Source organism: Elgaria multicarinata, chromosome 8, assembly GCF_023053635.1.
Source record: "Elgaria multicarinata webbii isolate HBS135686 ecotype San Diego chromosome 8, rElgMul1.1.pri, whole genome shotgun sequence".
Classification (NCBI taxonomy): domain Eukaryota; kingdom Metazoa; phylum Chordata; class Lepidosauria; order Squamata; family Anguidae; genus Elgaria; species Elgaria multicarinata.
In genome coordinates this window covers 6,421,166-6,446,602 of record NC_086178.1, presented here as the reverse complement: position 1 = coordinate 6,446,602, position 25,437 = coordinate 6,421,166, and the positions used below count along the sequence as shown (strand labels likewise).

Below are 25,437 nucleotides of genomic sequence, written 5' to 3'. Positions count from 1 at the left end.
CCGATGAGGCCCGCCTGGTGCCGACATTGTTATATTTTCGGCGCCAGGTCAAGACTTTTCTCTTCTCCCAGGCATTTAGCAATTGTAATTAGCCCGGGTTTGTTTTTGTATGTTTCTGTGGTTTTAAATGGTATGTTTTTATGGTTTAAAATTTTTGTATATTGTTTTTAAGTGTCTTTATCCTATGTAAACCGCTCAGAGAGCTTCAGCTATGGAGCAGTATACAAATATAAATAATAATAATAACAACAACAATAATAACAACAACAACAACCACAACAGAAGTGCGTAAGTGGAAGAAAAGATTCCTTGGATATTGCAGGACAAGGCATGGAGAAGACCAAGAAAACTTGTTACCCTCAGGCTTCTGCTGCTGCCGCCCCGGCCTGGGAACCTCCAGTGCTTCTGAGCTGCCTAATTCAGAGTCCCTGAGCCTCCCGCAGGCTGCAGCTCTCGTGATCCACTCTACACTGAGCTCAATGCAGAGTGGACCACAAGAGCTGCAGGGGATTTTCTCCCTGTCTTGCACAGGAGCAGCCTGGCAGCTGGACATTTGCTCTTTGGCATTTGCTCTCCTGAGAAAGAAGCTTTTAAGAACCTAGGGGCTCATCTACACCAAGCAGGATATTTCGTTATGAAAGCGGTATATAAAAGGCAGGCGCCACACCAAGCAGCATATAGCAGTATGAAAGTGGGATATAGTATGTCTCAATGGGCCTCAACAGTTGTCAGTGCACTTCAATACCGCTATAAAGCAGTAGTGTGGCTCCTGCCTTTTATATACCACTTTCATAATGGAATATCCTGCTTGGTGTAGATGAGCCCTAAGAAACTAAGAAGTGCCCTGATGCTGGATCAGACCAAGGGTCCATCTAGCCCAGCACTCTCTTCACACAGGGGCCCACCAGCTATTGACCAGGGACCAACAAAGCAGGACATGGTGCAACAGCACCCTCCCGCCCATGTTCCCCAGCAACTGGCGTACTGCCTCGAATACTGGAGATACCACACAACCATCAGGGCTAGCAGCCATTGATAGCCTTCTCCTCCAGGAATTTATCCAACCCCCTTTTAAAGCCATCCAGATTGGTGGCCATCGCGACATCTTGCGGTAGTGAGTTCCAGAACTTAACTATGCACTGTGTGAAGAAGGCTGTCCTTTTATCTGTCCTGAATCTCCCACCAATCAGCTCCATAGGATTATAGGAGAAGGAGAAAAATGTCTCCCTCTCCACGTTCTCCACACCAGGCATAATTTTGTTACATCTCCATCATGTCTCCCCATAGCCTCCTTTTTTCCAAGCTAAACAATCCCAGTTGATGTAACTTTCCCTCCTAGGAGAGATGCTCCAGCCCCTTCATCATTTGAGTTGCCCTTTTCTGCACTTTTTCCAGCTCTATAACATCCTTTTTTAGGTGTGGTGACCAGAACCGTACACAGTATTCTAAGTGTGGTCGCACTATAGATTTGCATAAGCTTTGTATAAGCTTTTGCCGGACTCCTAATTCAATTTATTTATTTATTTATTACATTTCTATACTGCCCAATAGCCGGAGCTCTCTGGGCGGTTCACAAAACTCTCTGGGCGGTTCAAGCCACTGGGACACCCACACACACACACAGGAACGTGTGGGCAGGCGACACATTTCGTGGATTGGTACAGGCCCGTTAGAATTTTATTTATTTACTCATTAAAACATTTGTATCCCGCCCTATATCACTGGGATCTCAGGGCGGCGTACAGATAAAATCAGAACAATGTAAAACAATACATTTTGTTATTTATTCGTTCAGTCGTTTCCGACTCTTCGTGACTTCATGGACCAGCCCACGCCAGAGCTTTCTGTCGGCCGTCGCCACCCCCAGCTTCCCCAAGGTCAAGTCCGTCACCTCCAGAATATCATCCATCCATCTTGCCCTTGGTCGGCCCCTCTTCCTTTTGCCTTCCACTTTCCCTAGCATCAGCCTCTTCTCCAGGGTGTCCTGTCTTTTCATTATGTGGCTAAAGTACTTCAGTTTTGCCTTTAATACCATTCCCTCCAGTGAGCAGTCTGGCTTTATTTCCTGGAGTATGGACTGGTTTGATCTTCTTGCAGTCCACGGCACTCTCAGAATTTTCCTCCAACACCACAGTTCAAAAGCACCTATCTTCCATCGCTCAGCCTTCCTTATGGTCCAGCTCTCGCAGCCATAGGTTACTACGGGGAATACCATTGCTTTAACTATGCGGACCTTTGTTGTCAGTGTGGTGTCTCTGCTCTGAACTATTTTATCGAGAAGTTTAAAAGCGATAAGAACAATTAAAACCATGTGCAACCTTGGAGAATTTTAGCTTTCAAAGGCTTTAAATAAAGAGCCACGTTTTAACCTGGCGCTGAAACGAAGCCAGCATCGGCGCCGGTCGGGCCTCGAAGGGGAGGCCATTCTGCAACCAGGGTGCCACCACAGAGAAAGCCCTCTCCTGTGTCCCACCATAATGTAGGTGTCCCTTCCGCCAAGGGAGGGAACAAGTGCTTGGGGGTCCGACAGGCCACAGCAGAGACCACGGCCGTTTCACCCGCCACTCTGTCCTGTGTTTCAAAAGCCAACGGGAGGAGAGACAGAGGATAAAACCTGAAATCTGACTCACCCTTTTCGCCAGCCCCCAGGGACAGCTGCTTAAGGTCCCGGATCTCTCTGGAGCTCCCTTGCGGTCTTGCAGCAGTGTGGTCCTCAAACTGAGCCTCTATTACCACATCCGGGCTGTCAGCATCCCCTTTCCCTGGCTCAGGAAGCCTGCAGGGAGCTGGAGGTTTCCCAGTGGCATCCGATCCTTCAGTAGCTTCCACTTCACTCTCACAACCATCTGGCTTGTTTACCTAAAGAGGAAGGAAGGAGAGAAGTTGTACTCTGAATCACAGCATGAGGAAGGGCCAACCAGCAGCCCACTTGCCACGTCCGCCCCAGCCAAGACGCCTTGCAGCCCCTGCTCCGCCATGCCCCAAGGGGGGAAGCGGTACACCAATATCTTATGGGGTTTTCTGGCCCATCATTACAGAGGCCTCGACTCCATCCTCTCGAGCGCTGGGCTGAAAACAACAGAATGAAATTTAATAGGGATAAATGCCAAGCTCTACACCTAGGAAAAAGAAACCAAATGCACAGTTACAAGATGGGGGATACTTGGCTCTGCAATACTACAAACGAGAAGGATCTTGGAATGGTTGTAGATCATGAGCTGAATATGAGCCAACAGTGCGATATAGCTGCAAGAAAGGCAAATGCTATTTTGGGCTGCATTATTAGCAGTATAGCTTCCAAATCGCGTGAGGTACTGGTTCCCCTCTATTCGGCACTGGTTAGGCCTCAACTTGAGTACTGCGTCCAGTTTTGGGCTCCACAATTCAAGAAGGATGCAGACAAGCTGGAGCGTGTTCAGAAGAGGGCAACCAGGATGATCAGGAGTCTGGAAACAAAGCCCTGTGAGGAGAGACTGAAAGAACTGGGCACGTTTAGCCTGGAGAAGAGAAGATTGAGGGGAGACATGAGAGCACTCTTCAAATACTTGAAAGGTTGTCACACAAAGGAGGGCCAGCATCTCTTCTCTTCCAGAGTGCAGGACACGGAATAATGGGCTCAAGTTACAGGAAGCCAGATTCCAGCTGGACATCAGGAAAAACTTCCTGACTGTTAGAGCAGTATGACAATGGAATCAGTTACCTAGGAAGGTTGTGGGCCCTCCCACACTAGAGGCCTTCAAGAGGCAGCTGGACAACCATCTGTCAGGGATGCTTTAGGATGGATTCTTGCAATGAGCAGGGGGTTGGACTTGATGGCCTTGTAGGCCCTTTCCAACTCTACTATTCTATGATTCTATGATTCCAATCTGAAATGGGTGCCTGCCAGTGAGACAATCCAGCAGCAGCAGGGTGGCCAGGAATGGTCCCAGAGAAGCTTCGGCTAGAATGTTTTTAGCTGTGTTCATTTACTGTTTTATAGTATATGCTTTTTTCTGTACGCCACCCTGAGATCTTATTGATATATCTTATTAATATAGGGCAGAATCTAAATGTTTTAAATAAATGAATAAATAAATTTATTTTACACACTAGAGGCCTTCAAGAGGCAGCTGGACAACCATCTGTCAGGGAAGCTTTAGGGTGGATTCCTGCATTGAGCAGGGGGTTGGACTCGATGGCTTTGTAGGCCCCTTCCAACTCTGCTATTCTACGATTCTATGATTCTATGAAATAAATAAATTCAGAACCATTCTGACCAAATTTGGTACATGGAAGACCTATGATGCATCAGGTTGCTATTCTAGTGCATGTGAAAGTCAGGGGTTGGGATGAAGGTGAGCAGAGAAGTTTTGCTTCTCCGTCTTACTTACTTACACACACACACACACACACACACACACACACACACACACAGCCTGAAATGGAAAAACTGGGATTTGGGACGGAGAGACAACGAAAACACCCCTAATGTAATATTTTCTCTTGTAATAAAATGGTTTTTAAAAAAAGAATGAAGTGAGAAAGGTTTTTAACAATGTTTCACTCATTCCAGCATGGCTGCAACATCCCTGGTCCAAAATTCAAACTGAATGAATGAGTTCCATTAACAAAGTAAATGTGATTCAGGATAGCAAAGTCGTGTCTACAGCAACTATGATGATTGCTGTGCATGATGCTGATATCATAGAATCATAGAATAGCAGAGTTGGTAGGGGCCTACAAGGCCATCGAGTCCAATCCCCTGCTCAATGCAGGAATCTACCCTAAAGCATCCCTGACAGATGGTTGTCCAGCTGCCTCTTGAAGGCCTCTAGTGTGGGAGAGCCCACCACCTCCCTAGGTAACTGGTTCCATTGTCGTACTGCTCTAACAGTCAGGAAGATTTTCCTGATGTCCAGACGGAATCTGGCTTCCTTTAACTTGAGCCCGTTATTCCGTGTCCTGCACTCTGGGAGGATCGAGAAGAGATCCTGGCCCTCCTCTGTGTGACAACCTTTTAAGTATTTGAAGAGTGCTCTCATGTCTCCCCTCAATTTTCTCTTCTCCAGGCTAAACATGCCCAGTTCTTTCAGTCTCTCTTCATAGGGCTTTGTTTCCAGACCCCTGATCATCCTGGTTGCCCTCCTCTGAACCCGCTCCAGCTTGTCTGCGTCCTTCTTGAATTGTGGAGCCCAGAACTGAACGCAATACTCTAGATGAGGCCTAACCAGGGCCGAATAGAGGGGAACCAGTACCTCACGCGATTTGGAAGCTATACTTCTATTAATGCAGCCCAAAATAGCATTTGCCTTTCTTGCAGCCATATCGCACTGTTGGCTCCTATTCAGGTTGCGATCTACAACCATTCCAAGATCCTTCTCATTTGTAGTATTGCTGAGCCAAGTATCCCCCATCTTGTAACTGTGCATTTGGTTTCTATTTCCTAAATGTAGAACTTGGCATTTATCCCTATTAAATTTCATTCTGTGAAGAATGAAATTTATTCTTGTCATTCTAAGGGAATGAAGAGTTCAACATTATTATAACAGTATCTAAATCTATCACTACTCCTTGATTACGCTATCAAGATATTTGTTGTTTTTATACTGTTGTTTTTGTACCGTTTTATACTGTTGTTTTTATGTTTCTGATGTTTTTAAATTTTGTATACTTTTTAAAGTTTACTGTTTTAACTTTTGTGAACCGCCCGGAGAGCTTTGGCTGTGGGGCGGTATATAAATGTGATAAATAAATAAATAAATATTTTCTTGGCTATCCCCTCTAAGACTATGAATTTTGTTTGTTTGCCCATAATAATGCTGCACTTTTCATATTGTTTCTAGAAAAGTCACGGTTTCTGTTTTGAACATTTGTTTTTTCTTGTTTTCCAAACAGGTAAAAACTAAAATACACTTACAGTGCTATCCCAGAAAACCTAGATAAGAAGAATTTCTAGAGATCTTGGACCGTGTCCCCGTGCTGATGGCTAGGTGGGTTTTCCTGTGAAAGTGTAACAGCCTGCTATACCCTTGTCAGTTGTGGGGCTATTGATGCAGGCCAAGGGAGAGCGTCTGTCCTGCCTTTTAAAACAAGGGATTCAACAAAAACAGGGTGTAGGATGCTTAACTCACCTCGCTGAGCACCCTGAGATAAGTGAGCCTGTAAACAAGCAGCAAAGTTGCTGCCACCTCTTATGGGTGGTGGTGGAGTTAGCTTTCTCTTTAAATTTATTTTTAAGGCACTGAACGGTGGACTAAGCACTGAACAGTGAAGGAAGAACCACACGTGCCTGCCAAAATGCTCAGAACCTGAAGAAGACCAGCTGCAAAATGCGGGAGGGAAGGAAAATAAGAAAAAGGATCAAGTACAGCCAGTGCCTGAGAAAGAGGCAAAGCGCAACTTGTAAAGAAGAACAACAAACAGCTGGAAGGAACTTCAAAGGATATTAATAAAGAGCCTGCTCAAGAAACATAGGAATTGCCTCACTGGATGCCCTGGAGAAGGTCGCAAGCAGGGCCTGAAGGTGACCGACATCCACTTCGGGCTACCCCCAACATCTGGTACTCAGAGGTACGCTGCCTCTGACCTGGGAAGCTCCATTTTTAAATCATAACTCATAACTCAAATTGACTCTTCCATCCCCCCAAACTCCCAATGTCCTAAAGCCCCTGCCAAAGGAAGTGAGGCAGGTGGCTACCAGGAGCAGGGCCTTCTCTGCTGTGGCACCCCGGCTGTGGAATGAGCTCCCTAAGGAGGTTCGCCTGGCACCTACGGTATATTCTTTTAGACACCAAGTGAAGACCTTTTTATTTTTCCAGTATTTTAACAGTTTTGTTAGCATAGGTGCCTCCATTTTCTAAAGGAAGCTGTGAAGTAGCCATTATACAGCAGGCAAAATGTCATGTATGCGAGAATGTCTCCTTGTATCTGTCTTATCTAATGAAAACATAGCCTCCGCTCCAGTGCTCCTGTGTCAAAGTTAGCTTACTGTAACTTACTGTCGAACAAAGGGGATTGTTTATAGAACAAAGGGGATTGTTTAAGCAAAAATTAGCTATGCCCCAGTGTTACGTTCTGATTGGTTTATGCTGCAACAGGGCCCTGCCCCTTGCAGGCTTGAAATGCTGTGCTGAATTCCCAATGTTTTTGTCTGACTGTTCGCTTTCAAGACACTCAGATTTTGATTACTAATCAATAAAGCGCTTTTGAACCCTCTGTCGCAGAAAGTGTGGAGTCGTGCTTAGGGGCTGATTGGATTTCATCCCTGGGTGAAGAACATTGATCTAACACAGTGGTTCTCAACCTTCCTGATGCCGCGACCCTTTAATACAGTTCCTCATGTTGTGGTGACCCCCAACCATAAAATTATTTTCGTTCTTCTCTACACGATCCATTGTCATGGGATGGTTTGCTAATGAAAATAATACATAACAATAGCTTTAATAATACAAAAGATGATACATGACATAGTTCAGTCAATACAGTTTCCTAAGACCATCGGAAATATGTGTTTTCCGATGGTCTTAGGCGACCCCTGTGAAAAGGTCATTCGACCCCCAAAGGGGTCCCGACCCACAGGTTGAGAACCGCTGATCTAACAGTTTATCATCTTAGGTTTTTTTTTAAAAAAAATTGCTGTTTTAAATCTGTATTTTAAATCTATATTAAAATATTGCTGCTTGGTTTTATCCTGGTTGTGCTTTTATAGTGTACATTTATTTATTTATTTATTTATTTATTACATTTATATACTGCCGCATTGCCAAAGCTCTCTGGGTGTTCTACAAAAGTTTATACTGTGTTGGTTTTCTACTTTGAATTTTCTTCATGGTTTTAATTTTTGTGAACCACCCAAAGAGCTTCAGCTATTGGGTGATATAGAAATGCAAAAAATAAATAAACAAAGGATGATGATTATTATTATTATTATTATTATTATTATTATTATTTATTTATATAGCACCATCAATGTACATGGTGCTGTACAGAGTAAAACAGTAAATAGCAAGACTCTGCCGCATAGGCTTACAATCTAATGATCAGGGGTCTGGAAACAAAGTCCTATGAGGAGAGACTGAAAGAACTGGGCATGTTTAGCCAGGAGAAGAGGAGATTGAAGGAAGACATGAGAGCACTCTTCAAATACTTGAAAGGTTGTCACACAGAGGAGGGCCAGGATCTCTTCTCGATCCTCCCAGAGTGCAGGACACGGAATAACAGGCTCAAGTTAAAGGAAGCCAGATTCCAACTGGACATCAGGAGAAATTCCTGACTGTTAGAGCAGAATGACAATGGAACACATGACCTAGGGAGGTTGTGGGCTCTCCCACACTAGAGGACTTCAAGAAGCAACTTGACAGCCATCTTTCAGGTATGTTTCAGGGTGGATTCCTGCACTGAGCGAGGGGTTGGACTCAATGGTCTTATAGTCTAGTTTGCTACATTATTATTATTATTATTATTATTATTATTATTATTATTATTATTTATTACTCGCCTCTCCCTCTGGATCGAGGCGGGGTACAACACAAATAAAAACACCATAAAATACATAAAACTAATTCAAATGTTTAAAACCAGTGCATCATTAAAAACAGCGCACCATTACAAAGGCATCTTAAAATTCAACAGGGTATTGAATCTGTCTGACGTCGGGGCCCTGAAGTAGAGGCCCGCTGCCCTCAAGCTGTGAAGTCTGCACCTGGGTTCCCTTCCCATCTATGTGGTCCTTCGGGCAGGGAAACGCAACGCTCCCTGGTGCTAAATTACACATCAGCCCACGCTCACTGCGGCTGGCAACGTCCACAGGACTCGGGCGAAAGGCAAAACTCTCGGGACGGAAAGGCAGCAAGCTCACGGGACCTGAAGAGCTCAGCCCTCGCTTTTGCTCGAGCGTTGCTCGTGAAGAGGTGAGAGTTCTTCGGGGAAACCAGGTGCATCACTGGAGCCACCGCTTAGAATGATTGATCACCTGATAAGTGAACTCCAGGGACCATCCAGTTTGGGTACCCAGCTGGATGCAAATAGACTTGACACCTCTTTTCCCGTTTTGCACACTGAGGTGTGTGCTGTTCTTTTAAGGTTCAACTCCAAAGACGCAGGCCAGCTTCCCCCAACCTGGTGCTTTCCAGATGTGTTGGACTGCACCTCCCAGGATGATGGGAGGTGCAGTCCAATCCATCTGGAAAGCGCCAGGTTGGGAGAGGCTGGTCTAGACCAAAGCGAACTGACGCCTTTCTTCCCGTTTTGCATGCTGACAGACGTGCTCTTCTTTCAGGACTCTAACGCAACGGCCCAGAGGTCTCAGAAAACCGCCTCCCAAATGAAGATAGCGTCTAAAAGGTAAGGGTGTAAGTATCTGAAACCAGTTCCTCATCCTGACCTGGAGAAAACATTTCCAGAGAGATGCTTCAGACTTGCTATTCAAGTACCAGGAAAGGACCCATTGCTCAGGGTCTAGGGGTCAACGCCCCAAATCTCCACAAAGTGCGCAGGTGGCAGCACCAGGGGGAACATCTGCCTTTGAGGAAAACATCTGCCTCTGACCTGGGGGGAGGTGCTGCACACAGCTGAGCTAGAGGGGCCAAAAACGTTGACCCAGTATGAGCTATCTACAGATGTTCTTATAAACAGATTGATAATGATCCCGCTCAGTGTGGAAGAGTTGAGTATTCTCATACAGTCCTATAAAAATGGTGACCAAATGGAGATTTTCCACCACACAACGCCAGTATCTCAGGATCGTCCGCCGAGAAGACGGGTGTTAATAATACCTTCTTCTCCAGAACTGCCTTTTGTATCCACTAGAAATGTTTCTTCATAAATCCTGCACAGACAACTCCCACTGAAGAATCCCTGGCCCACGTTTTGAGCACGTCCCCTTCAGAACCCCATATTCTGCCAAGAATGGTCCTCAAGGAGGCAGATAGGCTGGGCCAAAAGAGAGAGATGGAACATCAATAGGTGGTCCTAAAATAGCTGGAAGGGGCAGGTGAAAATCTAAAGGGGCCAGCCGGCCGGCCAAGGAAGACACAAGAGGCATGTTTAAAAGGCTGTGAACTGTGTTCTCCTGCTCCCCCACGCACCCTTTCCAAGCTAACATTGAATCATAGTAGTTAGCGGGAAATGGTTGCACAAGAATTGCAAGTACCTGTTGGATAATACCTATGGCATCACTGAGAGGGATTTTGTGGATTTCTGGAAAGTTTACTTTATTATAGGTCCCTGCTGTACCACAAAAAAAGCATCTGCAACGTGGCAATTAACTGAGGGCCTGGTCCTCACAATTCTGTAATATTTTTGAATTTTGGGATTTAGTGGGGGGAAATTAGCATCTCAAATACATGGCTTGGGACCACAATACCTGATGGAACGCCTCTCCCGACATGAACCTACCCATACACTGCGCTCAACATCTAAGGTCCTCCTCCAAGTGCCTACTCCGAGGGAAGCTTGGAGGATGGCAACAAGGGAGAGGGCCTTTTTGGTGGTGGCCCCCCAATTATGGAATGATCTCCCTGATGAGGCTCGCCAGGCACCAACATTGTTATCTTTTCGGCGCCAGGTCAAGACCTTTCTCTTCTCCCAGGCATTTAGCAGCGCTAAGTTTGTTTGTTTTTTAACGGACCCCAGAACTGTTGTTTTTAAATGGATACTGTTGCTTTTATACTGTTGTTTTTGTGTTTTTAACTTTTGTGAACCGCCCAGAGAGCTTCGGCTATGGGGCAGTATATAAATGTAACAAATAAATAAATAAATAAATAAATTCTCTGAACTTCAAAATAAAAATGAAATGCAGGTTTGTAGTCCTAAGACTTAAACATGTGCAAATAACGCTTGGTAAGATTTCAGAAGCCAAGTGAAGGGGCTGAGCAGAGCTCCCAATGATAACAGGGGGCGCAGGGCAGGATGGGGTACCTTGCATTCCCCCCCCCAACTTTCCCCCATCCTAACAAAACCAGAATACATAAAATAAGCAAAGGTGCAGATGTATTTTATTTGCATGGTTTGTGTGAGTGGCAAGATTCAGCTTTTCTTCGCACACAGGAAGTTGATTACTATGATACAGAATTTTTTTAAAAAATGATTATTTTATTTATTTATTAACTTATTTATTACATTTTTATACCGCCCAATAGCCGGAGCTCTCTGGGCGGTTCACAAAAATCAAAACCGTAATAAAACAACAAACAGGTTAAAAACACAAATACAAAATACAGTATAAAAAGCACAGCCAGGATAAAAACCACGCAGCAAAATTGATATAAAATTAAAATACAGAGTTAAAACAGTAAAATTTAAATTTAAGTTAAAATTAAGTGTTAAAATACTGAGAGAATAAAAAGGCTGGCAACGAAAGCAGTACAGTGTAGGCGCCAGGCGGACCTCTCTGGGGAGCTCCTTCCACAACCGGGGTGCCACAGCGGAGAAGGCCCTGCTCCTAGTAGCCACCTGCCTCACTTCCTTTGGCAGGGGCTCACGGAGAAGGGCCCCTGTAGATGATCTTAAGGTCCGGGCAGGTATATATGTGAGGAGGCGTTCCTTCAAATAACCTAGCCCCAAACCGTTTAGAGCTTTAAATGTCAATACCAGCACTTTGAATTGGGCCCGGACCTGGACTGGCAGCCCATGAAGCTGGAAAAGGACTGGCGTAATGTGATCTCACCGGCCAGTCCCTGTTAGTAAACGGGCTGCTCTGTTTTGTACCAGCTGAAGTTTCTGGACCGTTTTCAAAGGCAGCCCCACGTATAACGCATTGCAGTAATCCAAGTGAGAGGTTATCAGAGCATGGATCACTGTAGCTAGGCTATCTCCGTCCAGATAAGGGCGTAGTTGGTATATCAACCTAAGCTGATAAAAGGTGCTCTTTGCCACTGAGTTCACCAGTGTTGTTTTAGCAGAGCATAGGCAGCCCCGGCCTTTCAAGAAACGAAACTGCGATGTGGCGTGTTCAGAAGCACGGAGCGTGCGCGGAAGAGATGGCATTCTTCCTCGGACTTCCACTGGCCCAGAGCATCCAATCAAACCTATCCAGTGAGATTTTCGAACCCAGAGCGGATGCTGAGGTCCCTCAGGCCACCTTTCCCCAAATCCTCCACCACGCCGTCCTTCAAGGGAACCGTGGATCCACGCAGCAAAGGCGGACCAAAGACTGCCACCACTCAACTCGATGCACAAAGCACCAAGGCCATATGGAGAGTAGGAGGTGGGACTCCTCAGCAACGAGCAGCGTTTCATTGGAACGGCACCACGGATTCCGTTTTTTCTATACCCGCATAGCCTCTGGGGGTGTCACGCATTTATGAAACCCAAATTTTATTACACTTCATGTCTCAATTACTGCAGCTTCTACATGCAGTCATAAAAAGTGGTACAGCTATAATTATTCGGGAGATGCCATTCCGAGTTGCTAGCTCAGGCAATTTGCCGCCCTCCTCAACGGACACCGTCAAAAGGGAGCGCGCAGCTCCTGCCTGTTATAGCGTTTGCCTGCGTCAAACATTTCCTATAAAGCAATTTCGCACTTGCTCTGAAGTGATCAGCACTGGCCAAAGGTAGCCGGCAGGAAATTGCTACCATGGAAGCAATTAGCAACGCTCCCGGGGCCCGTTGCTCTTGAGCGGATGGCTGTCTGGCCTCCTTTCTGTGTTTCTGCGCTACGGCGCGATCCCGAGGAGGAGCAGGGCTTCGTTAACGGAGAGGCACCAGCGGATTCAACCAGGAAGCCCAGAGTTTAGATAAAAGCAGGGTTCGGTTCTACAGCCCGGAGGATCAGCTTAAGGCACACAACGCAGCCCTGCCGCTGAACCCAAACAGCTCCCAGCCTGCACGCTGCCCAAACAGGAGCCTGTCTCCGGAACCGTCTGTAAGCTGCTCAGAAAAGTTAGAGCAAGGTCCTGAAGAAGGAAGCAGCATTTAAGAGTACCTTGATCTTTAGATGGTCTTGTCTGTTTTAGGGTTGTTTTGCCAGACACCCTAATTCCTCAAGGTCAGAAGCAACCAACTGGTGCTATTTTTTGATACCAGTATCAGAGGCAGAATCAGAGGCAGTAAGCCTATTTACACCAGTTGCTGGGGAACATGGGCGGGAGGGTGCTGTTGCACCGTGTCCTGCTTTTGGGTCCCTGGTGAACAGCTGGTTGGCCACTACGTGAACAGAGTGCTGGACTAGACGGAGCCTGGGACGGATCCAGCAGGGCTCTTATGTCCTTCTGATACCAATTTTGGTGCGCAAGTCCCGTAAAATTGCTTCCAAGTGCTGTGAAGGGCAGAGACGCCCCACGCCTTTAAGGATAACCCCTCTCTCTGGGTTAAATGTGTAACGCCCAGGCCGATAGCTGCACAGAGAAGCAAGACAACGGTGGATGTATCTGATACAGGTTTTTACTGCATCACTCTCTCCGGAAAGCCAAAGTCCCACGGCCAATCTGTTCGGTGAGGAGAGGGGCATTTTGAGCAGTGCATTCATTCCTCAGCTGCAGCCAATGACCTCATACCGCCTGCGTACATGTGCTCCATAACTGCAGGAGGCCCAATTGTTAGATGCCACTGACCTTATTAAGGCATCTGACCGCTCTTGAAAGAGTGAGGTTATCCAGCAAAAGACACTTCCTTAAACCCCCCAGACCACCCCAGTGTCATATCTAACCCTACTGCCCCCGTTTTGGGAGAAGATGTTTCAGGTAATCAATCAGAATAAAATTCAGAACTAGAAGACGCAGCGCTATACACCAGCCTGTACCAGTGGGGGAGGAAGCTCTCACGGGCGATTCCTCAGCTTTCTCCAGAGCTTATCTCCTCAAAGCCAAATCCTACACACGCAGTGGGAAGTGAGTTTTCTTCCGGAGGAGAGCGCCCTAACAAACTAGCTGATGCTAGGGTCCACCAGAAGCTGAAACACACGGCGCGGAAGGAAGGCGTGAGAAAGTCAGTTCGATTACGCCACAACCTGCCTCCGCACCAGGCGCTCTGAAGTTACGGGCGTTTGGGAAGTGGCTTCCTATTCTTCTTGAAAGGACAATTGTCTTGCTTAGTTTGCATAGTTTTGCCTAGGGGGACGTTTCCAAGAAATTAGACTCCCTTCAGGTAGAAGAGACGTTTGTTGCTTAATAAAAGCTTTGTGGATTACCTAGCAGGCCTCGTCATTTGCCTCCCATCGAAAGCAGGAGTGTTCTGAGAAACGTGACACCCAGAGGGAGAACGCAGTAGGCCCTCAACATACAGAACATTGCTGCTCAAGACCGTGGGGCCAAACGCACCTCTTTTCAATTTTAAACAAGCACAGACCTCCAAGTTTCCAGCTTAGAGGGGGCATTCTGAACTGACCATAAGCCTCCCAAAAGAAGGAGTGTGGGCAAAAAGCCATCTCACAGTTATGATTAATGACATGAAAGAGGAGTAGGGAGAAGCAACCTTGCAGAGGCGCAAAAAGAAGCACCAAACCGCTCAGGGGATCTCTCTGTTTTGTGCTCCAAGCGCACTTCAAGAAGGAGTTTGTTTTAGCCCATGGATCAACTTTCACAACGGAGTGATTCAGGCATCATTAAGTAACTGACAAAATCCAGGCTCACCTACCCAATGGAAGAATGTGACCTTTCTAGGACAGCTTCAAACAGTTAACTTTTAATCCCCAGGTCTTAAGAATGGAAAGGGAAAAAATAATAATAATGCACCATGAACATTTCAGCACCATTTCAGAGATGGAAACCAGTGGCTTCCAAGTTACTTCCTTAATATTGCCAGGCAGTGAAATTGACACGCATCTCATCGGTCAAGGGTGCCACTGATGTGAGGTCTTAAAATCCAGGCAGAGAAGAAAAGTGGATCAATTCAGACACTACAAATCTCAATCTCCAAACCATCAGGCAAGCTATGATTTCTAGACACACTTCAAGCCATAGTTCAGAGGCAATTGGTAGTTTAGCGTTACCCAGGTTTGTTTGTTTTAATTCAGAAATCATGGCAAATGATGGTTAGAGGAACCCAGGAAACGGAGGAAGGAAAGAGGTAGTGTTCCAAAAGAAGGGAACCAGGGAGAGTGCAAGTTTGTTGTTTATTCGTTCAGTCGCTTCCGACTCTTCGTGACTTCATGGACCAGCCCACGCCAGAGCTTTCTGTCGGCTGTCGCCACCCCTAGCTCCCCCAAAGTCGAGTCCGTCACCTCCAGAATATCATCCCTCCATCTTGCCCTTGGTCGGCCCCTCTTCCTTTTGCCTTCCACTTTCCCTAGCATCAGCCTCTTCTCCAGGGTATCCTGTCTTCTCATTATGTGGCCAAAGTACTTCAGTTTTGCCTTTAGTATCATTCCCTCAAGTGAGCAGTCTGGCTTTATTTCCTGGAGTATGGACTGCTTTGATCTTCTTGCAGTCCAAGGCACTCTCAGAATTTTCCTCCAACACCACAGTTCAAAAGCATCTATCTTCCTTCGCTCGGCCTTCCTTATGGTCCAGCTCTCGCAGCCATAGGTTACTATGGGGAATACCATTGCTTTAACTATGCGGACCTTTGTTGTCAGTGTGGTGTCTCTGCTCTTAACTATTTTATCAAGATTTGTCATTGCTCTCCTCCCAAGAAGTAAATGTGAAGAGTGCAAGACCCCGGTCCATTTCATGAACTTGGCCAGGATGCCTGAATCTTACTTATTGAGACTCTCAACCCATGGAGAGTTTTCTGCTCAGGGCATGCTTGTTCTTCCAAAATAGGAAACTCGTTGGATTATCAGAGACAGTGGTGGATATATCGCTATGCTTCACCCAGAGAGGCCTGGGTACGAATTGTAACTGAAGAGCAACTACTGATTAGGGATGAGTGGAGGTAGGGTACAAATTAATGGAAGAATTTGTTTTATTTGGATATTTCTAAAGGGTGTGTGTGCATGTATACACAAACATTTTCACAGACAGAAAGAGAGAGACGGACAATATATGCAAGTTTTGTGCAGAACTGTGTCCCATGGGGCAAATCTTTTAAGCCCCTAGCAACACTGATGCCCGCAAGACTAGCCAGTGCCCCACCTGAACTCCACATGCTGCACAGATCCTTCCCAGAATTCTCTGCAAGAAGGGGGCAGCCATGGAGAAGAGACGATTGAGGGGAGACATGATAGCACTCTTCAAATACTTAAAAGGTTGTCACACAGAGGAGGGCCACGATCTCTTCTCGATCCTCCCAGAGTGCAGGACACAGAATAACGGGCTCAAGTTAAAGGAAGCCAGATTCCAGTTGGACATCAGGAAAAACTTCCTGGCTGTTAGTGCAGTACGACAATGGAACCAGTTACCTAGGGAGGTTGTGGGCTCTCTCTCACTAGAGGCCTTCAAGAGGCAGCTGGACAACCGTCTGTCAGGGATGCTTTAGGGTGGATTCCTGCATTGAGCAGGGGGTTGGACTCGATGGCCTTGTAGGCCCCTTCCAACTCTGCTATTCTATGATTCTATGCATGGACATGGCAGCCACGTTCCTCCTGAAATGGCTCTCTGAAGGAAAGAGAGCTTGACAACCCATCGCCTTTGCCCATCACTGCGGAGAACAATATGACAAAGGTTCATAATTCCTGCCTTAAAAAAAAAAATCAGTTCACGTCGGGATCCAAAAGCTTCATTTACACCTCGCTGGCAAGAGACACATTTAACAAATGCAAAATATGTTAAGAGAGCTAACACGAAAACCAGAAGAGCTGGACTTCGGATAGGAAGGGACATTGGATTGAATTTGACCACAAGGACTTCTTTGGGGCGGGGGCACAGAGGCTTTGGTGAAAAGTGCTGCCTCAGCGTTCAACCCGGCGTTGCCACCACAACGCAAACACCAAACACCGTTCCGGGCGAGCACCTGCGTCCCTCAGCCCATCAGGTTTCGCCATCTCGAGTTGGACGCGGCGTCCCAAATGCCCACCAAGTGGGAACGGCGCAACGGAGTTGGCCGGGAAGCCGGGAGAGGAAGGTCAGCGCTTGTGTGCGCAAGTTCAAGCCAAGCAAGTTTAAAGATTAGAATCTTGGAAGGCAGGAGGGGTGCTTTCCTCAAAGAAAAAGACACTGGCTCTTGCTTATTCCTGCTTGGCTGACTAAAGAGTGGCCGTTCCAGTAAAGGGAAAACCACCTGTCCCTTTAGACCAGAGGGGCTGGGCAGCGGAGCGCAAGTGGTACAGGCAGGGATCTGTGTGTGTGTGTGTGTGTGTGTGTGTGTGTGTGTGTGTGTGTGTATGTGTATGGCACTGGGGGTATCTCGAAACAGGGACTCTCCCAACCAGATGCTTCTCTCTGTGCTGACAGAAGAGGGAACAGCTGGCCTGATTTCTGCAGCAGTAAAGATCCTTGCTCAGCAAGGGTCAGGTGACGTGAGGGGCCCAGTAGCGTTCTATGTCATCTATGCAACTCACCTTCCAGGTCAAGAGCGAGCTGCCATCAGCAGAGTGGAGCCTACCTATTCACCTACTGCTCAAGCGCCCTGGTTTATGGTCCGCCAGCACAGCTACCTACCAGCTCAACAACCTGCCCTGTTAAATCACTCCAGGACGGATATACTTGGTGGCTTTTGAGGAGGAAAGAATCTTAGCCCTAAAACGCCTGGGCCCAGGGCATGATAGGGAAATCCCCTATATGAGCTGCTGCCCACCCAAATGCTGCTGAGGTTACCTGGAGAGATCTGAGCCAGGGTCACCTAAGGATGGGATGGTGGCAATGAGCCCTTTCGCGGTGGCACTCCATTCATGAAACCCTCTTCCCAGGGAAGCTCGTCTGGGGTCTTCCATTTTAACATCGTACCGTAGGCCCCAGAAATGACTAAACCCTTGCCTGCCGCCTTATCCGGGCATTTAAATGCCAAGCAAAGCCACAAGACGGGCTTACATAAACCTTGAGTGTTACATATTGCAGTGCATTTTACAAGCGTGTTGATGAAGGAAAAGGCACCCACACACACATGCATACGCCAACCCCCGCACACGGAGATCTTCACTGGAGACTTATTTAACACTTATAAAAATGAACAAGCCTGCACCGGCACATGCCCAGGGCATAAAATATGCCGGCAATGCTAACTGGTATTAATGGCGGGGTATCTCTCAAAGGTTTTGCCATAAAAGCTGCTTCCTAAGGGCTCAAAAACGAGTGCGGAGAACCTCTGTTCAGAACTGCTATGCTTCTGCAGAGAGAGAGAGAAAATTGCCACATCCTTTCGACTTCTCCCCATAACACATACAGGGCACATTTATCAAGGAGTCCCTGACCACAAGGTACATGAAACCACTTGTAGTAGAGCGGCTTAATGACAATTTCTGGCCAAATCGTGCACCTTGTGACGCAAGTGTGAAATTTGGGATGGTGGCATTTATGACCGTGTAGATTAAAATGAGATAAAGGGGCATCTCAGGAAATCATTGTAACAGCCGCCATCTTGCAAAATGGCGGCCAAAACCCAGTTTTCGCACAATAACTCTATTATTTGTAACCTCACAGAAAAGGTGTCTCAGTACAAGATTAAAGAGCGTAAAATTTGCTACCAAAAAGTCATTAACAATCTTTTCATAGGAGCAACCCTCGTCGAAATATAAAGGTTTTATTCCCACCCATTTGTCTGAGAAGTCAACAAGACGCACTATCTCACCCTCATTCCAATCTTGCACTCTGTGTAGCAAGCCTGAAACTTTCAGAGGTCACATTTTACACATTTTTCAACATTAGCAAAGTAAAGGAAAACCGATCCTCCACAGATGCAAACAGGTGGAATTTCGCATTGGTGGACTATCAGGACAATGGCCTAAAGGGGGGGGGGGGGAATCCAAAAAAATCAAGGGATTAACCAATCAGATTCATCTGTTTATCTTTAAAAATAAGGGAGCTGTGGGCAAGGAGGGGGGTAGGGTTGGAGCAGCAAAAGTATGTTACACTGGGTCAACCCCTTGGTTTGAAAGGCGTGGAGGAGGAGAACCGCCCCGCCCTCCCCTTTCATCAGAAAGCTCTTCCTTACAGCACACGCCCCCAACAAAGGAAAAAGCGAGAGGACAGCACTACACGGAGGGTTCAGGGTGCATTAAATTCACTTGGAGAAAATAATCCAGACTTTCCCCATTCTAGGAAAAGACAGAAAAGGCTGAGGAAGAGGCAGGGTGTCTGCAAGACAGGCACGGCGTCATGTGAGTACCGTGCTGCAAAAACCGCACACCAGGCATGGCATGTGCACAATGTGCACGATTTTTAAGCTAAGCCGCTCTGCTACTGGATTTCCGACAAGACACGCCTCTTGGCAGGACAATACAGATGACCACCTCTCCAAGTCGCCTATATAACCACCATCTTTAAGTTACCCTGTGGTAGACAAGGTCTGTACCCACATGCACCAGGAGCGAACACACGTCCCAATTCAGGATCAAAGGGCTCACGCACGCTTTATTGTTCTTTCAGCACACGGGCCTTTGAGTGGACTTTAAGTACCAGTTCCCAGGGGTCTCAACGCTGCACATGCCTTGACACACTTTCAAAGACCAGAACGGTTCACCTGGGACAAAGCACGCACTGCTCAGGAAACATGCCAGAGCCAAGAAAAGCAATAGAAATTTCCACAGTTAACTCGCACTGCCGGCTGCCAGTGAGACTTTTGTTATTAATGAAAAAAAAAGGGGGGGGGAAGAAGCCATAATTGAAATCTGTCCTATTCAAAAACAACTTATGGGAGGCACTCAGAAACTGTGCAGGCATCAGTGGGGCATTCACCCCATCGTTGCTCACCGTCTGACATTGGCTTGCAACCGGGGAGGTGGGAGGTGTGTGTACGTGTGTGTGTGTGCAGAGGAGGGCCCCCAAGCTGAACAGCAGCTTCCAATGACCTCCCCAAATTCGTTCTACTTTTATGGGATGGACTCAGTCAATATCTGGGCTGAGCAGATATTTTAATATAGCAAAAGCACATTGTTATGGTGCGGGCGGTGTGTATGTGTTTGTGACAGGAGGGGGGGTTCTGCAGAAATGCAGAGTAGGTAGAGAAAGTGCAGTGCTTTATTAATTCCCTTTAGAACAGCCTTCCTCAACCTGGGGCGCTCCAGACGTGTTGGACTACAACTCCCAGAATGCCCCAGCCAGCAGAGCTGGCTGGGGCATTCTGGGAGTTGTAGTCCAACACATCTGGAGCGTCCCAGGTTGAGGAAGGCCGCTTTAGAAGCACGTGACACCTATTAATTCATATGGGGAAAGGCAAAGTGTGCCACTGACATAGCATAAAAACAAATTAAAAACACCACGATAAAGAGAAACAAACTACACCCACCAGTTAAAAAAAAACCTTCAGCAACAGGCCAACTTATATGCCAAAGGGCTACCAGGTTAAAAATAAAAAAATATATCTTTGCCTGCTATCGGCATAACAATAGAGCGGGGACAATGCCAGCCAACTCAGGCAGGGAGTTCCAGAGCCAGGGAGTAGCCACCAAGAAGGCCCTCTCTCACGTCACCACCAAACATGGCTCTGATGGCAGCAGTACTGAGTGAAGACCCCCCCCCCAAAGATCTTAAAACCCAGGCATGACTCAATAGGGTTGCCTCCCCAACAAATCTATCAGGAATGTAAAAAAAAAAAAAAAATGGACAAAGACAAGGTCTCAACAAAGAAGCCCAAAGGGATCCCTATGAGATCTACTGGATCAGACTAATCTAGTCTAGTGTTTTCTGCTCCAGCTGACAGAGGCTCTCCAGGGAGGGCCTTCGCCAACACCTCCAACCTGCTCCTTTCAAGTGGTGGCCCCACGGATTGAACCTGGGACCTTCTTCGTGTCTAGGACGTGACCCTACCACACGCCCAAGGTCTTTCCACTCACTGGCTCCTTCCTCACTGGATAGTTGGGAGAAGTGCAGGGATTTTATTCCTAGAATGATAGTGCAGCCCTCAAATGGAGAGAGAAGGACAGCGAGAGCCCTGCTCCCTTGTCTATTTTCTAAAATCCAGAGAGATGCAGACCACTTGGAACTCAAGTAGGAGAAGGAGAAGTCATAGTCAAACGGTGAGGCCTTGCCGATACTTGAAATATATATTTTAAGGGATGAACAAGTGCACTCTCTCACTCACTCACTCTCACTCTCTCTGTGTGTGATACTTAGAGACATATATGTTTCAAACATTCACAAAAATGGTGAGGCAGAGGGACAAAGTTGTGTCTCTTATCAGCAATGCTGTAAGGCAGGGGTGGGCAACCTGGTGACCTTCAGATGTTTTGGAGAATGGCTCCCAGAATCCCTAACCATCAACATGCTTGCCAGGGATTATGGGAGCTGTAGTCCAAATCATCTGGAGGGTACCACGCTGTCTACCTCTGACAGAGACATTCATAGAATCGTTGACTTGGAAGGGGCCTACAAGGCCATTGAGTCCAACCCCCTGCTCAATGCAGGAATCCACCCTACAGCATCCCTGACAGATGGTTGTCCATCTGCCTCTTGAAGTTCTCTAGTGTGGGAGAGCCCACAGCTTCCCTAGGTCACTGGTTCCATTGTCGTACTGCCCTAATAGTCAGGGAGTTTTTCCTGATGTCCAGCCGGAATCTGGCTTCCTGTAACTTGAGCCCGTTCTTCCGTGTCCTGCACTCTGGGAGCATCGAGAAGAGATCCTGGCCCTCCTCTGTGTGACAACCTTTTAAGTATTTCATGAGTGCTATCATGTCTCCCCTCAGGCTTCTCTTCTCAAATCTAAATTTATCTAGTAGTCACTAATACTCATAATTCTTGTGTAACCTTTTCCCGTGAACTACCATTCATCTGGAGGGGCTGTAGCTCAATCTGATGGAGCACCTGCTTTGCATGCCGAAGGACCTCAGTTCAATCCGCAGCATCTCCAGGTAAGGCTAGGAAGGAATCCTACCTGAAACCTTGGAAAGCTCCTGCTGCCAGTCAGTGTCGACAATATTGGGCTGGAGGGATCCATGGTCTGACTCAGAAAAAAGGCAGTTTCCTAGGTTCCCTTGTACCATGTTTCCCATATTAATTAATTAATTAATTAATTAATTATATTTATATGCCTCCTTTTTTCCTCCAAGGAACCCAAGGCGGCATACATAATCCTCCTCCTCTCCATTTTATCCTCACAACAACAACCCTGTGAGGTAGGTTGGGCTGAGCGTCTGTGACTGGCCCAGAGTCACCCAGTGGGTTTCCATGGCCGAGTGGGGACTAGAACCCGGATCTCCGGACTCCCATTCCAACACCTTAGCCACTACACCACACTGGCTCCTAAATATTAGAGATTTTGGGGGGAGGGGGCATAAGACCATTGTTATTATTATTAATTATCATCATCATCATCATCATGATCCAGCCTTTTTCCCAATTCCTGGGTCTCAAGGCGACACTTCTCATCCAAGTGACAAAATACTGCACTTCAGTTCCGGGGGGGGGGGGGGAACCAATTTCCCCACAAAAGAATCAACAGCTTAAGGAAAATCTGAGTGCTGCACTGAAAACTGAGTCAGTCTGTTCTCAGTAACTCCAGCTCCCATTTCCCAGTTCTGCTTTATACAGATGTCACGAATCAGGTGAAAATTCAGATTAACAGAGACCAGAATGTTGATATGGCTCAACAAGGGAGTGGAGTTAACCAGGGGAAACAGGGAAGAAACAGGCAACCGGGGGAACCAGGGCCAGGAGTACATTCTTGAGAGCAAGAGGAAGGACGTAAGAAGAGCCCTGATGCTGGATCAGACCAAGGGTCCATCCAGTCCAGCACTCTGTTCACTACTATTATTATTATTTATTGCATTTTTATACCGCCCAACAGCCAAAGCTCCCTGGGCGGTTCACAAAGGACTCCTTTTTGGTGCAACGCCAAAGCGTAAAGTTAAGTTTAAGAGCCCCAAAGCAGGGAAAGCAAAGCTGAGCACTAGAATCGAGCACGGAGTTGGACTCAATGGCCTTCTAGGCCCCTTCCAGCTCTACTGTTCTATGATTCTAAGAGCCCTGATGCTGGGTCAAACCAAGGGTCCATTTAGTCCAGTGTTCTGTTCACATAGTGGCTGATCAGTTGTCAACCGGGAAACACACAAGCAGGACATGAGTGCAACAGCACCCTCCCACCCATGTTCCCCAGCAACTGGTGCACACAGGCCTATTGCCTCGGATACTGGAGGTAGCACACAGCCATCAAGACTAGTAGCCATGGATAGTCTTCTCCTCCAGGAATTTATCCAACCCCCTTTTAAAGCCATCCAAATGGGTGGCCATCACCACATCTTGTGGTAGTGAGTTCCATGATTTAACTATGCACCGTGTGAAGAGGTACTTTTATTTGTCCTGGATCTCCCACCAATCAGCTTCATGGGATGACCCCACTGGGTTCGGGTATTTTGAGAGAGGGAGAAACGTCCCACTTCTTCTCCCCAGAGACGAGCACCCGACAGAAGAACTCGGGGTGTATTACTTCTGAGGCCAGTGACATTTCTGCTTTCTAGGAACCAAAAGCTCTTTTTCGCTAGCAGGATCCGGCGTACGATTCCACAGCACATTTTGGTTTTTACAGCTGTGGACCGGCGATATTTATAGCCTCTGCAAGGTCACTGTCAGTTTATTGACAACTGCTGGTTGAAATGAGCAAACTATGTGAAAATTGCGCAAAGCCAAATTAGCAGTAGCATCAAGAATCGCTGGCTAAATATTTTTGCAAGCTCCCCGGGATGTCGCAGGGAAAGGAGGGCAGGCATTTCCTATCGAGGCACCCACGCACGAGGTGGGCAGGCAGCAGGAACAACATTTGGTGAGGAGGCCGTACTGAAGCGTTGCACATTTGAAAGAAGAATCAAATGTACGTCTGGGCTGCACCACTTCCAAGGAGAATTTAAGGGATACCCTTAAATCCGCCGACATGCAGGCGATGCGATGGGCGTGGTTCACAGCAAATTTATAGCACTTTTGTGCCAGTTTTATTGTCAGGGCTTCCCCCAAAGACTCCTGGGAAGTGGAATTTGATGAGGTGCATAGAGGTCTGCAAGAAATCCCTTGCAGAATTACTGTACTACAATTCTCGGCATTTCTTGCTGGGGACAGGGGAAGGGTTGATTACTAAAGTGTTTTAGGTCCATAGCGTGGGTATGACCACTACACTCAACATCTAAGGTCCTCCTCCGGATGCCTACTCCAAGAGAGGCTCGGAGTGTGGCAACGAGGGACAGGGCCTTTTCAGTGGTGGCCCCCAAACTATGGAACGATCCCCCTGACGAGGCTCGCCTGGCACCAATCCGGCGCCAGGTTAAGGCTTTCCTCTTTGCCCAGGCATATGGCAGCACATCTTAATCACCCACATGTTTAGTTTTTTAACGGTTTTTAATGCTTTATGTGTGTATGTTCTGTGTTTTAGAATTTTAAATTTTGTATACTTGTTTTTATCTCAATTTTAGAATTTCTGTAAACCGCCCAGAGAGCCCTGGCTATGGGGGCAGTATATAAGTGTAATAAATAAATAAATAAAAGTCTCCACTGTTGTTATTGGTCAAAGCATTATTTCCATGACAGTACAGGATCAAGAAGGGCAGGTGCATGTGTGCTGTAGCTCAATGGCGGACCACATGCTTTACCTGCCAAAGTCCAAGTGCTACTTGTGGCACCTTCAGTTCAAAGGACCTCAAAAAGCAAGTCTGGGATGGCAGAGCCTCTCCCCAAAATCTTGGCAAACCACCACAAGCTAGATTGGACAGTACCGTGCCAGCCAGATCAATATTTTTTAGTACAAATGCAGCTTCAGAGGTTCATAAAATTACTGGTCAGGATCTCTTGTGAAAAACAGTGTTGTGTTTCTCAGAACCTCCCGCCTTCTTGGGAGACAGTAACGAGGCCTGCTAAGTAATCCACAAAGCTTTATTCAAGCAATAAACATCTCTTCTCACCTGGAGAGAGACTAATCTCTAGGAACTTCCCCACTAGGTAAAAATAGGCAAACTAAGCGAGACAATTGTCCTTTCAAGAGGAATGCAAAGCCTTTTCCCAAGACGCGTTAACTTCAGAGAGACTAGTTGCAATGCAGCTCCTGACGGGACGCCAGCCGGGCTGACTTTTTCTCACCTTCCTTTAGCTCCGCCCATTTTAGTCTGCGGCGTACTCTAGGATCAGCTAATCTTTCCGTGCTCTCCTCTTTAGAAGAATATTGGCTTCCCATTGACTTTGTTTCTCCTTAAGGAGATAAGCTCTGGAGAGGGATCACTCCCAGCTGGTGAAGAGCCCGTGAAAGCTTCCTCCCCCACTGGTCCAGGCTGGCCTGTTTCTGGCACCGACTCCTCTACTTCAGAGTCTGATTCTGATTGATCACCTGAAAACCTTCTTCCAACCCAAGGGGAGCAGGGCCAACCATGAAAAGAAGCATGAAGCTTGAGCACCAGAGTTAAAGGAGGATGTTGATAAGTGAGAAAAGAAGAAGAATTAGGAGGGTTATTAAGGGTATAGAAGGCAAATCAAAAGGATAGGCTAAAAAAAACTTGGACAATGTTCAGCCAAG

General features: G+C 46.8%; 1 protein-coding gene across 1 annotated transcript in view; it reads right to left on the bottom strand.

Moving 5' to 3' along the window:
- DIS3L2 (DIS3 like 3'-5' exoribonuclease 2) overlaps nt 1-25,437 on the bottom strand; it is a 316,408-nt gene that overhangs the window by 182,642 nt on the left and 108,329 nt on the right. The window contains exon 7 of the mRNA XM_063131760.1: nt 2,631-2,859. Coding sequence (XP_062987830.1) covers nt 2,631-2,859 — 229 coding nt within the window. The remainder of the gene's footprint in view (nt 1-2,630; nt 2,860-25,437) is intronic.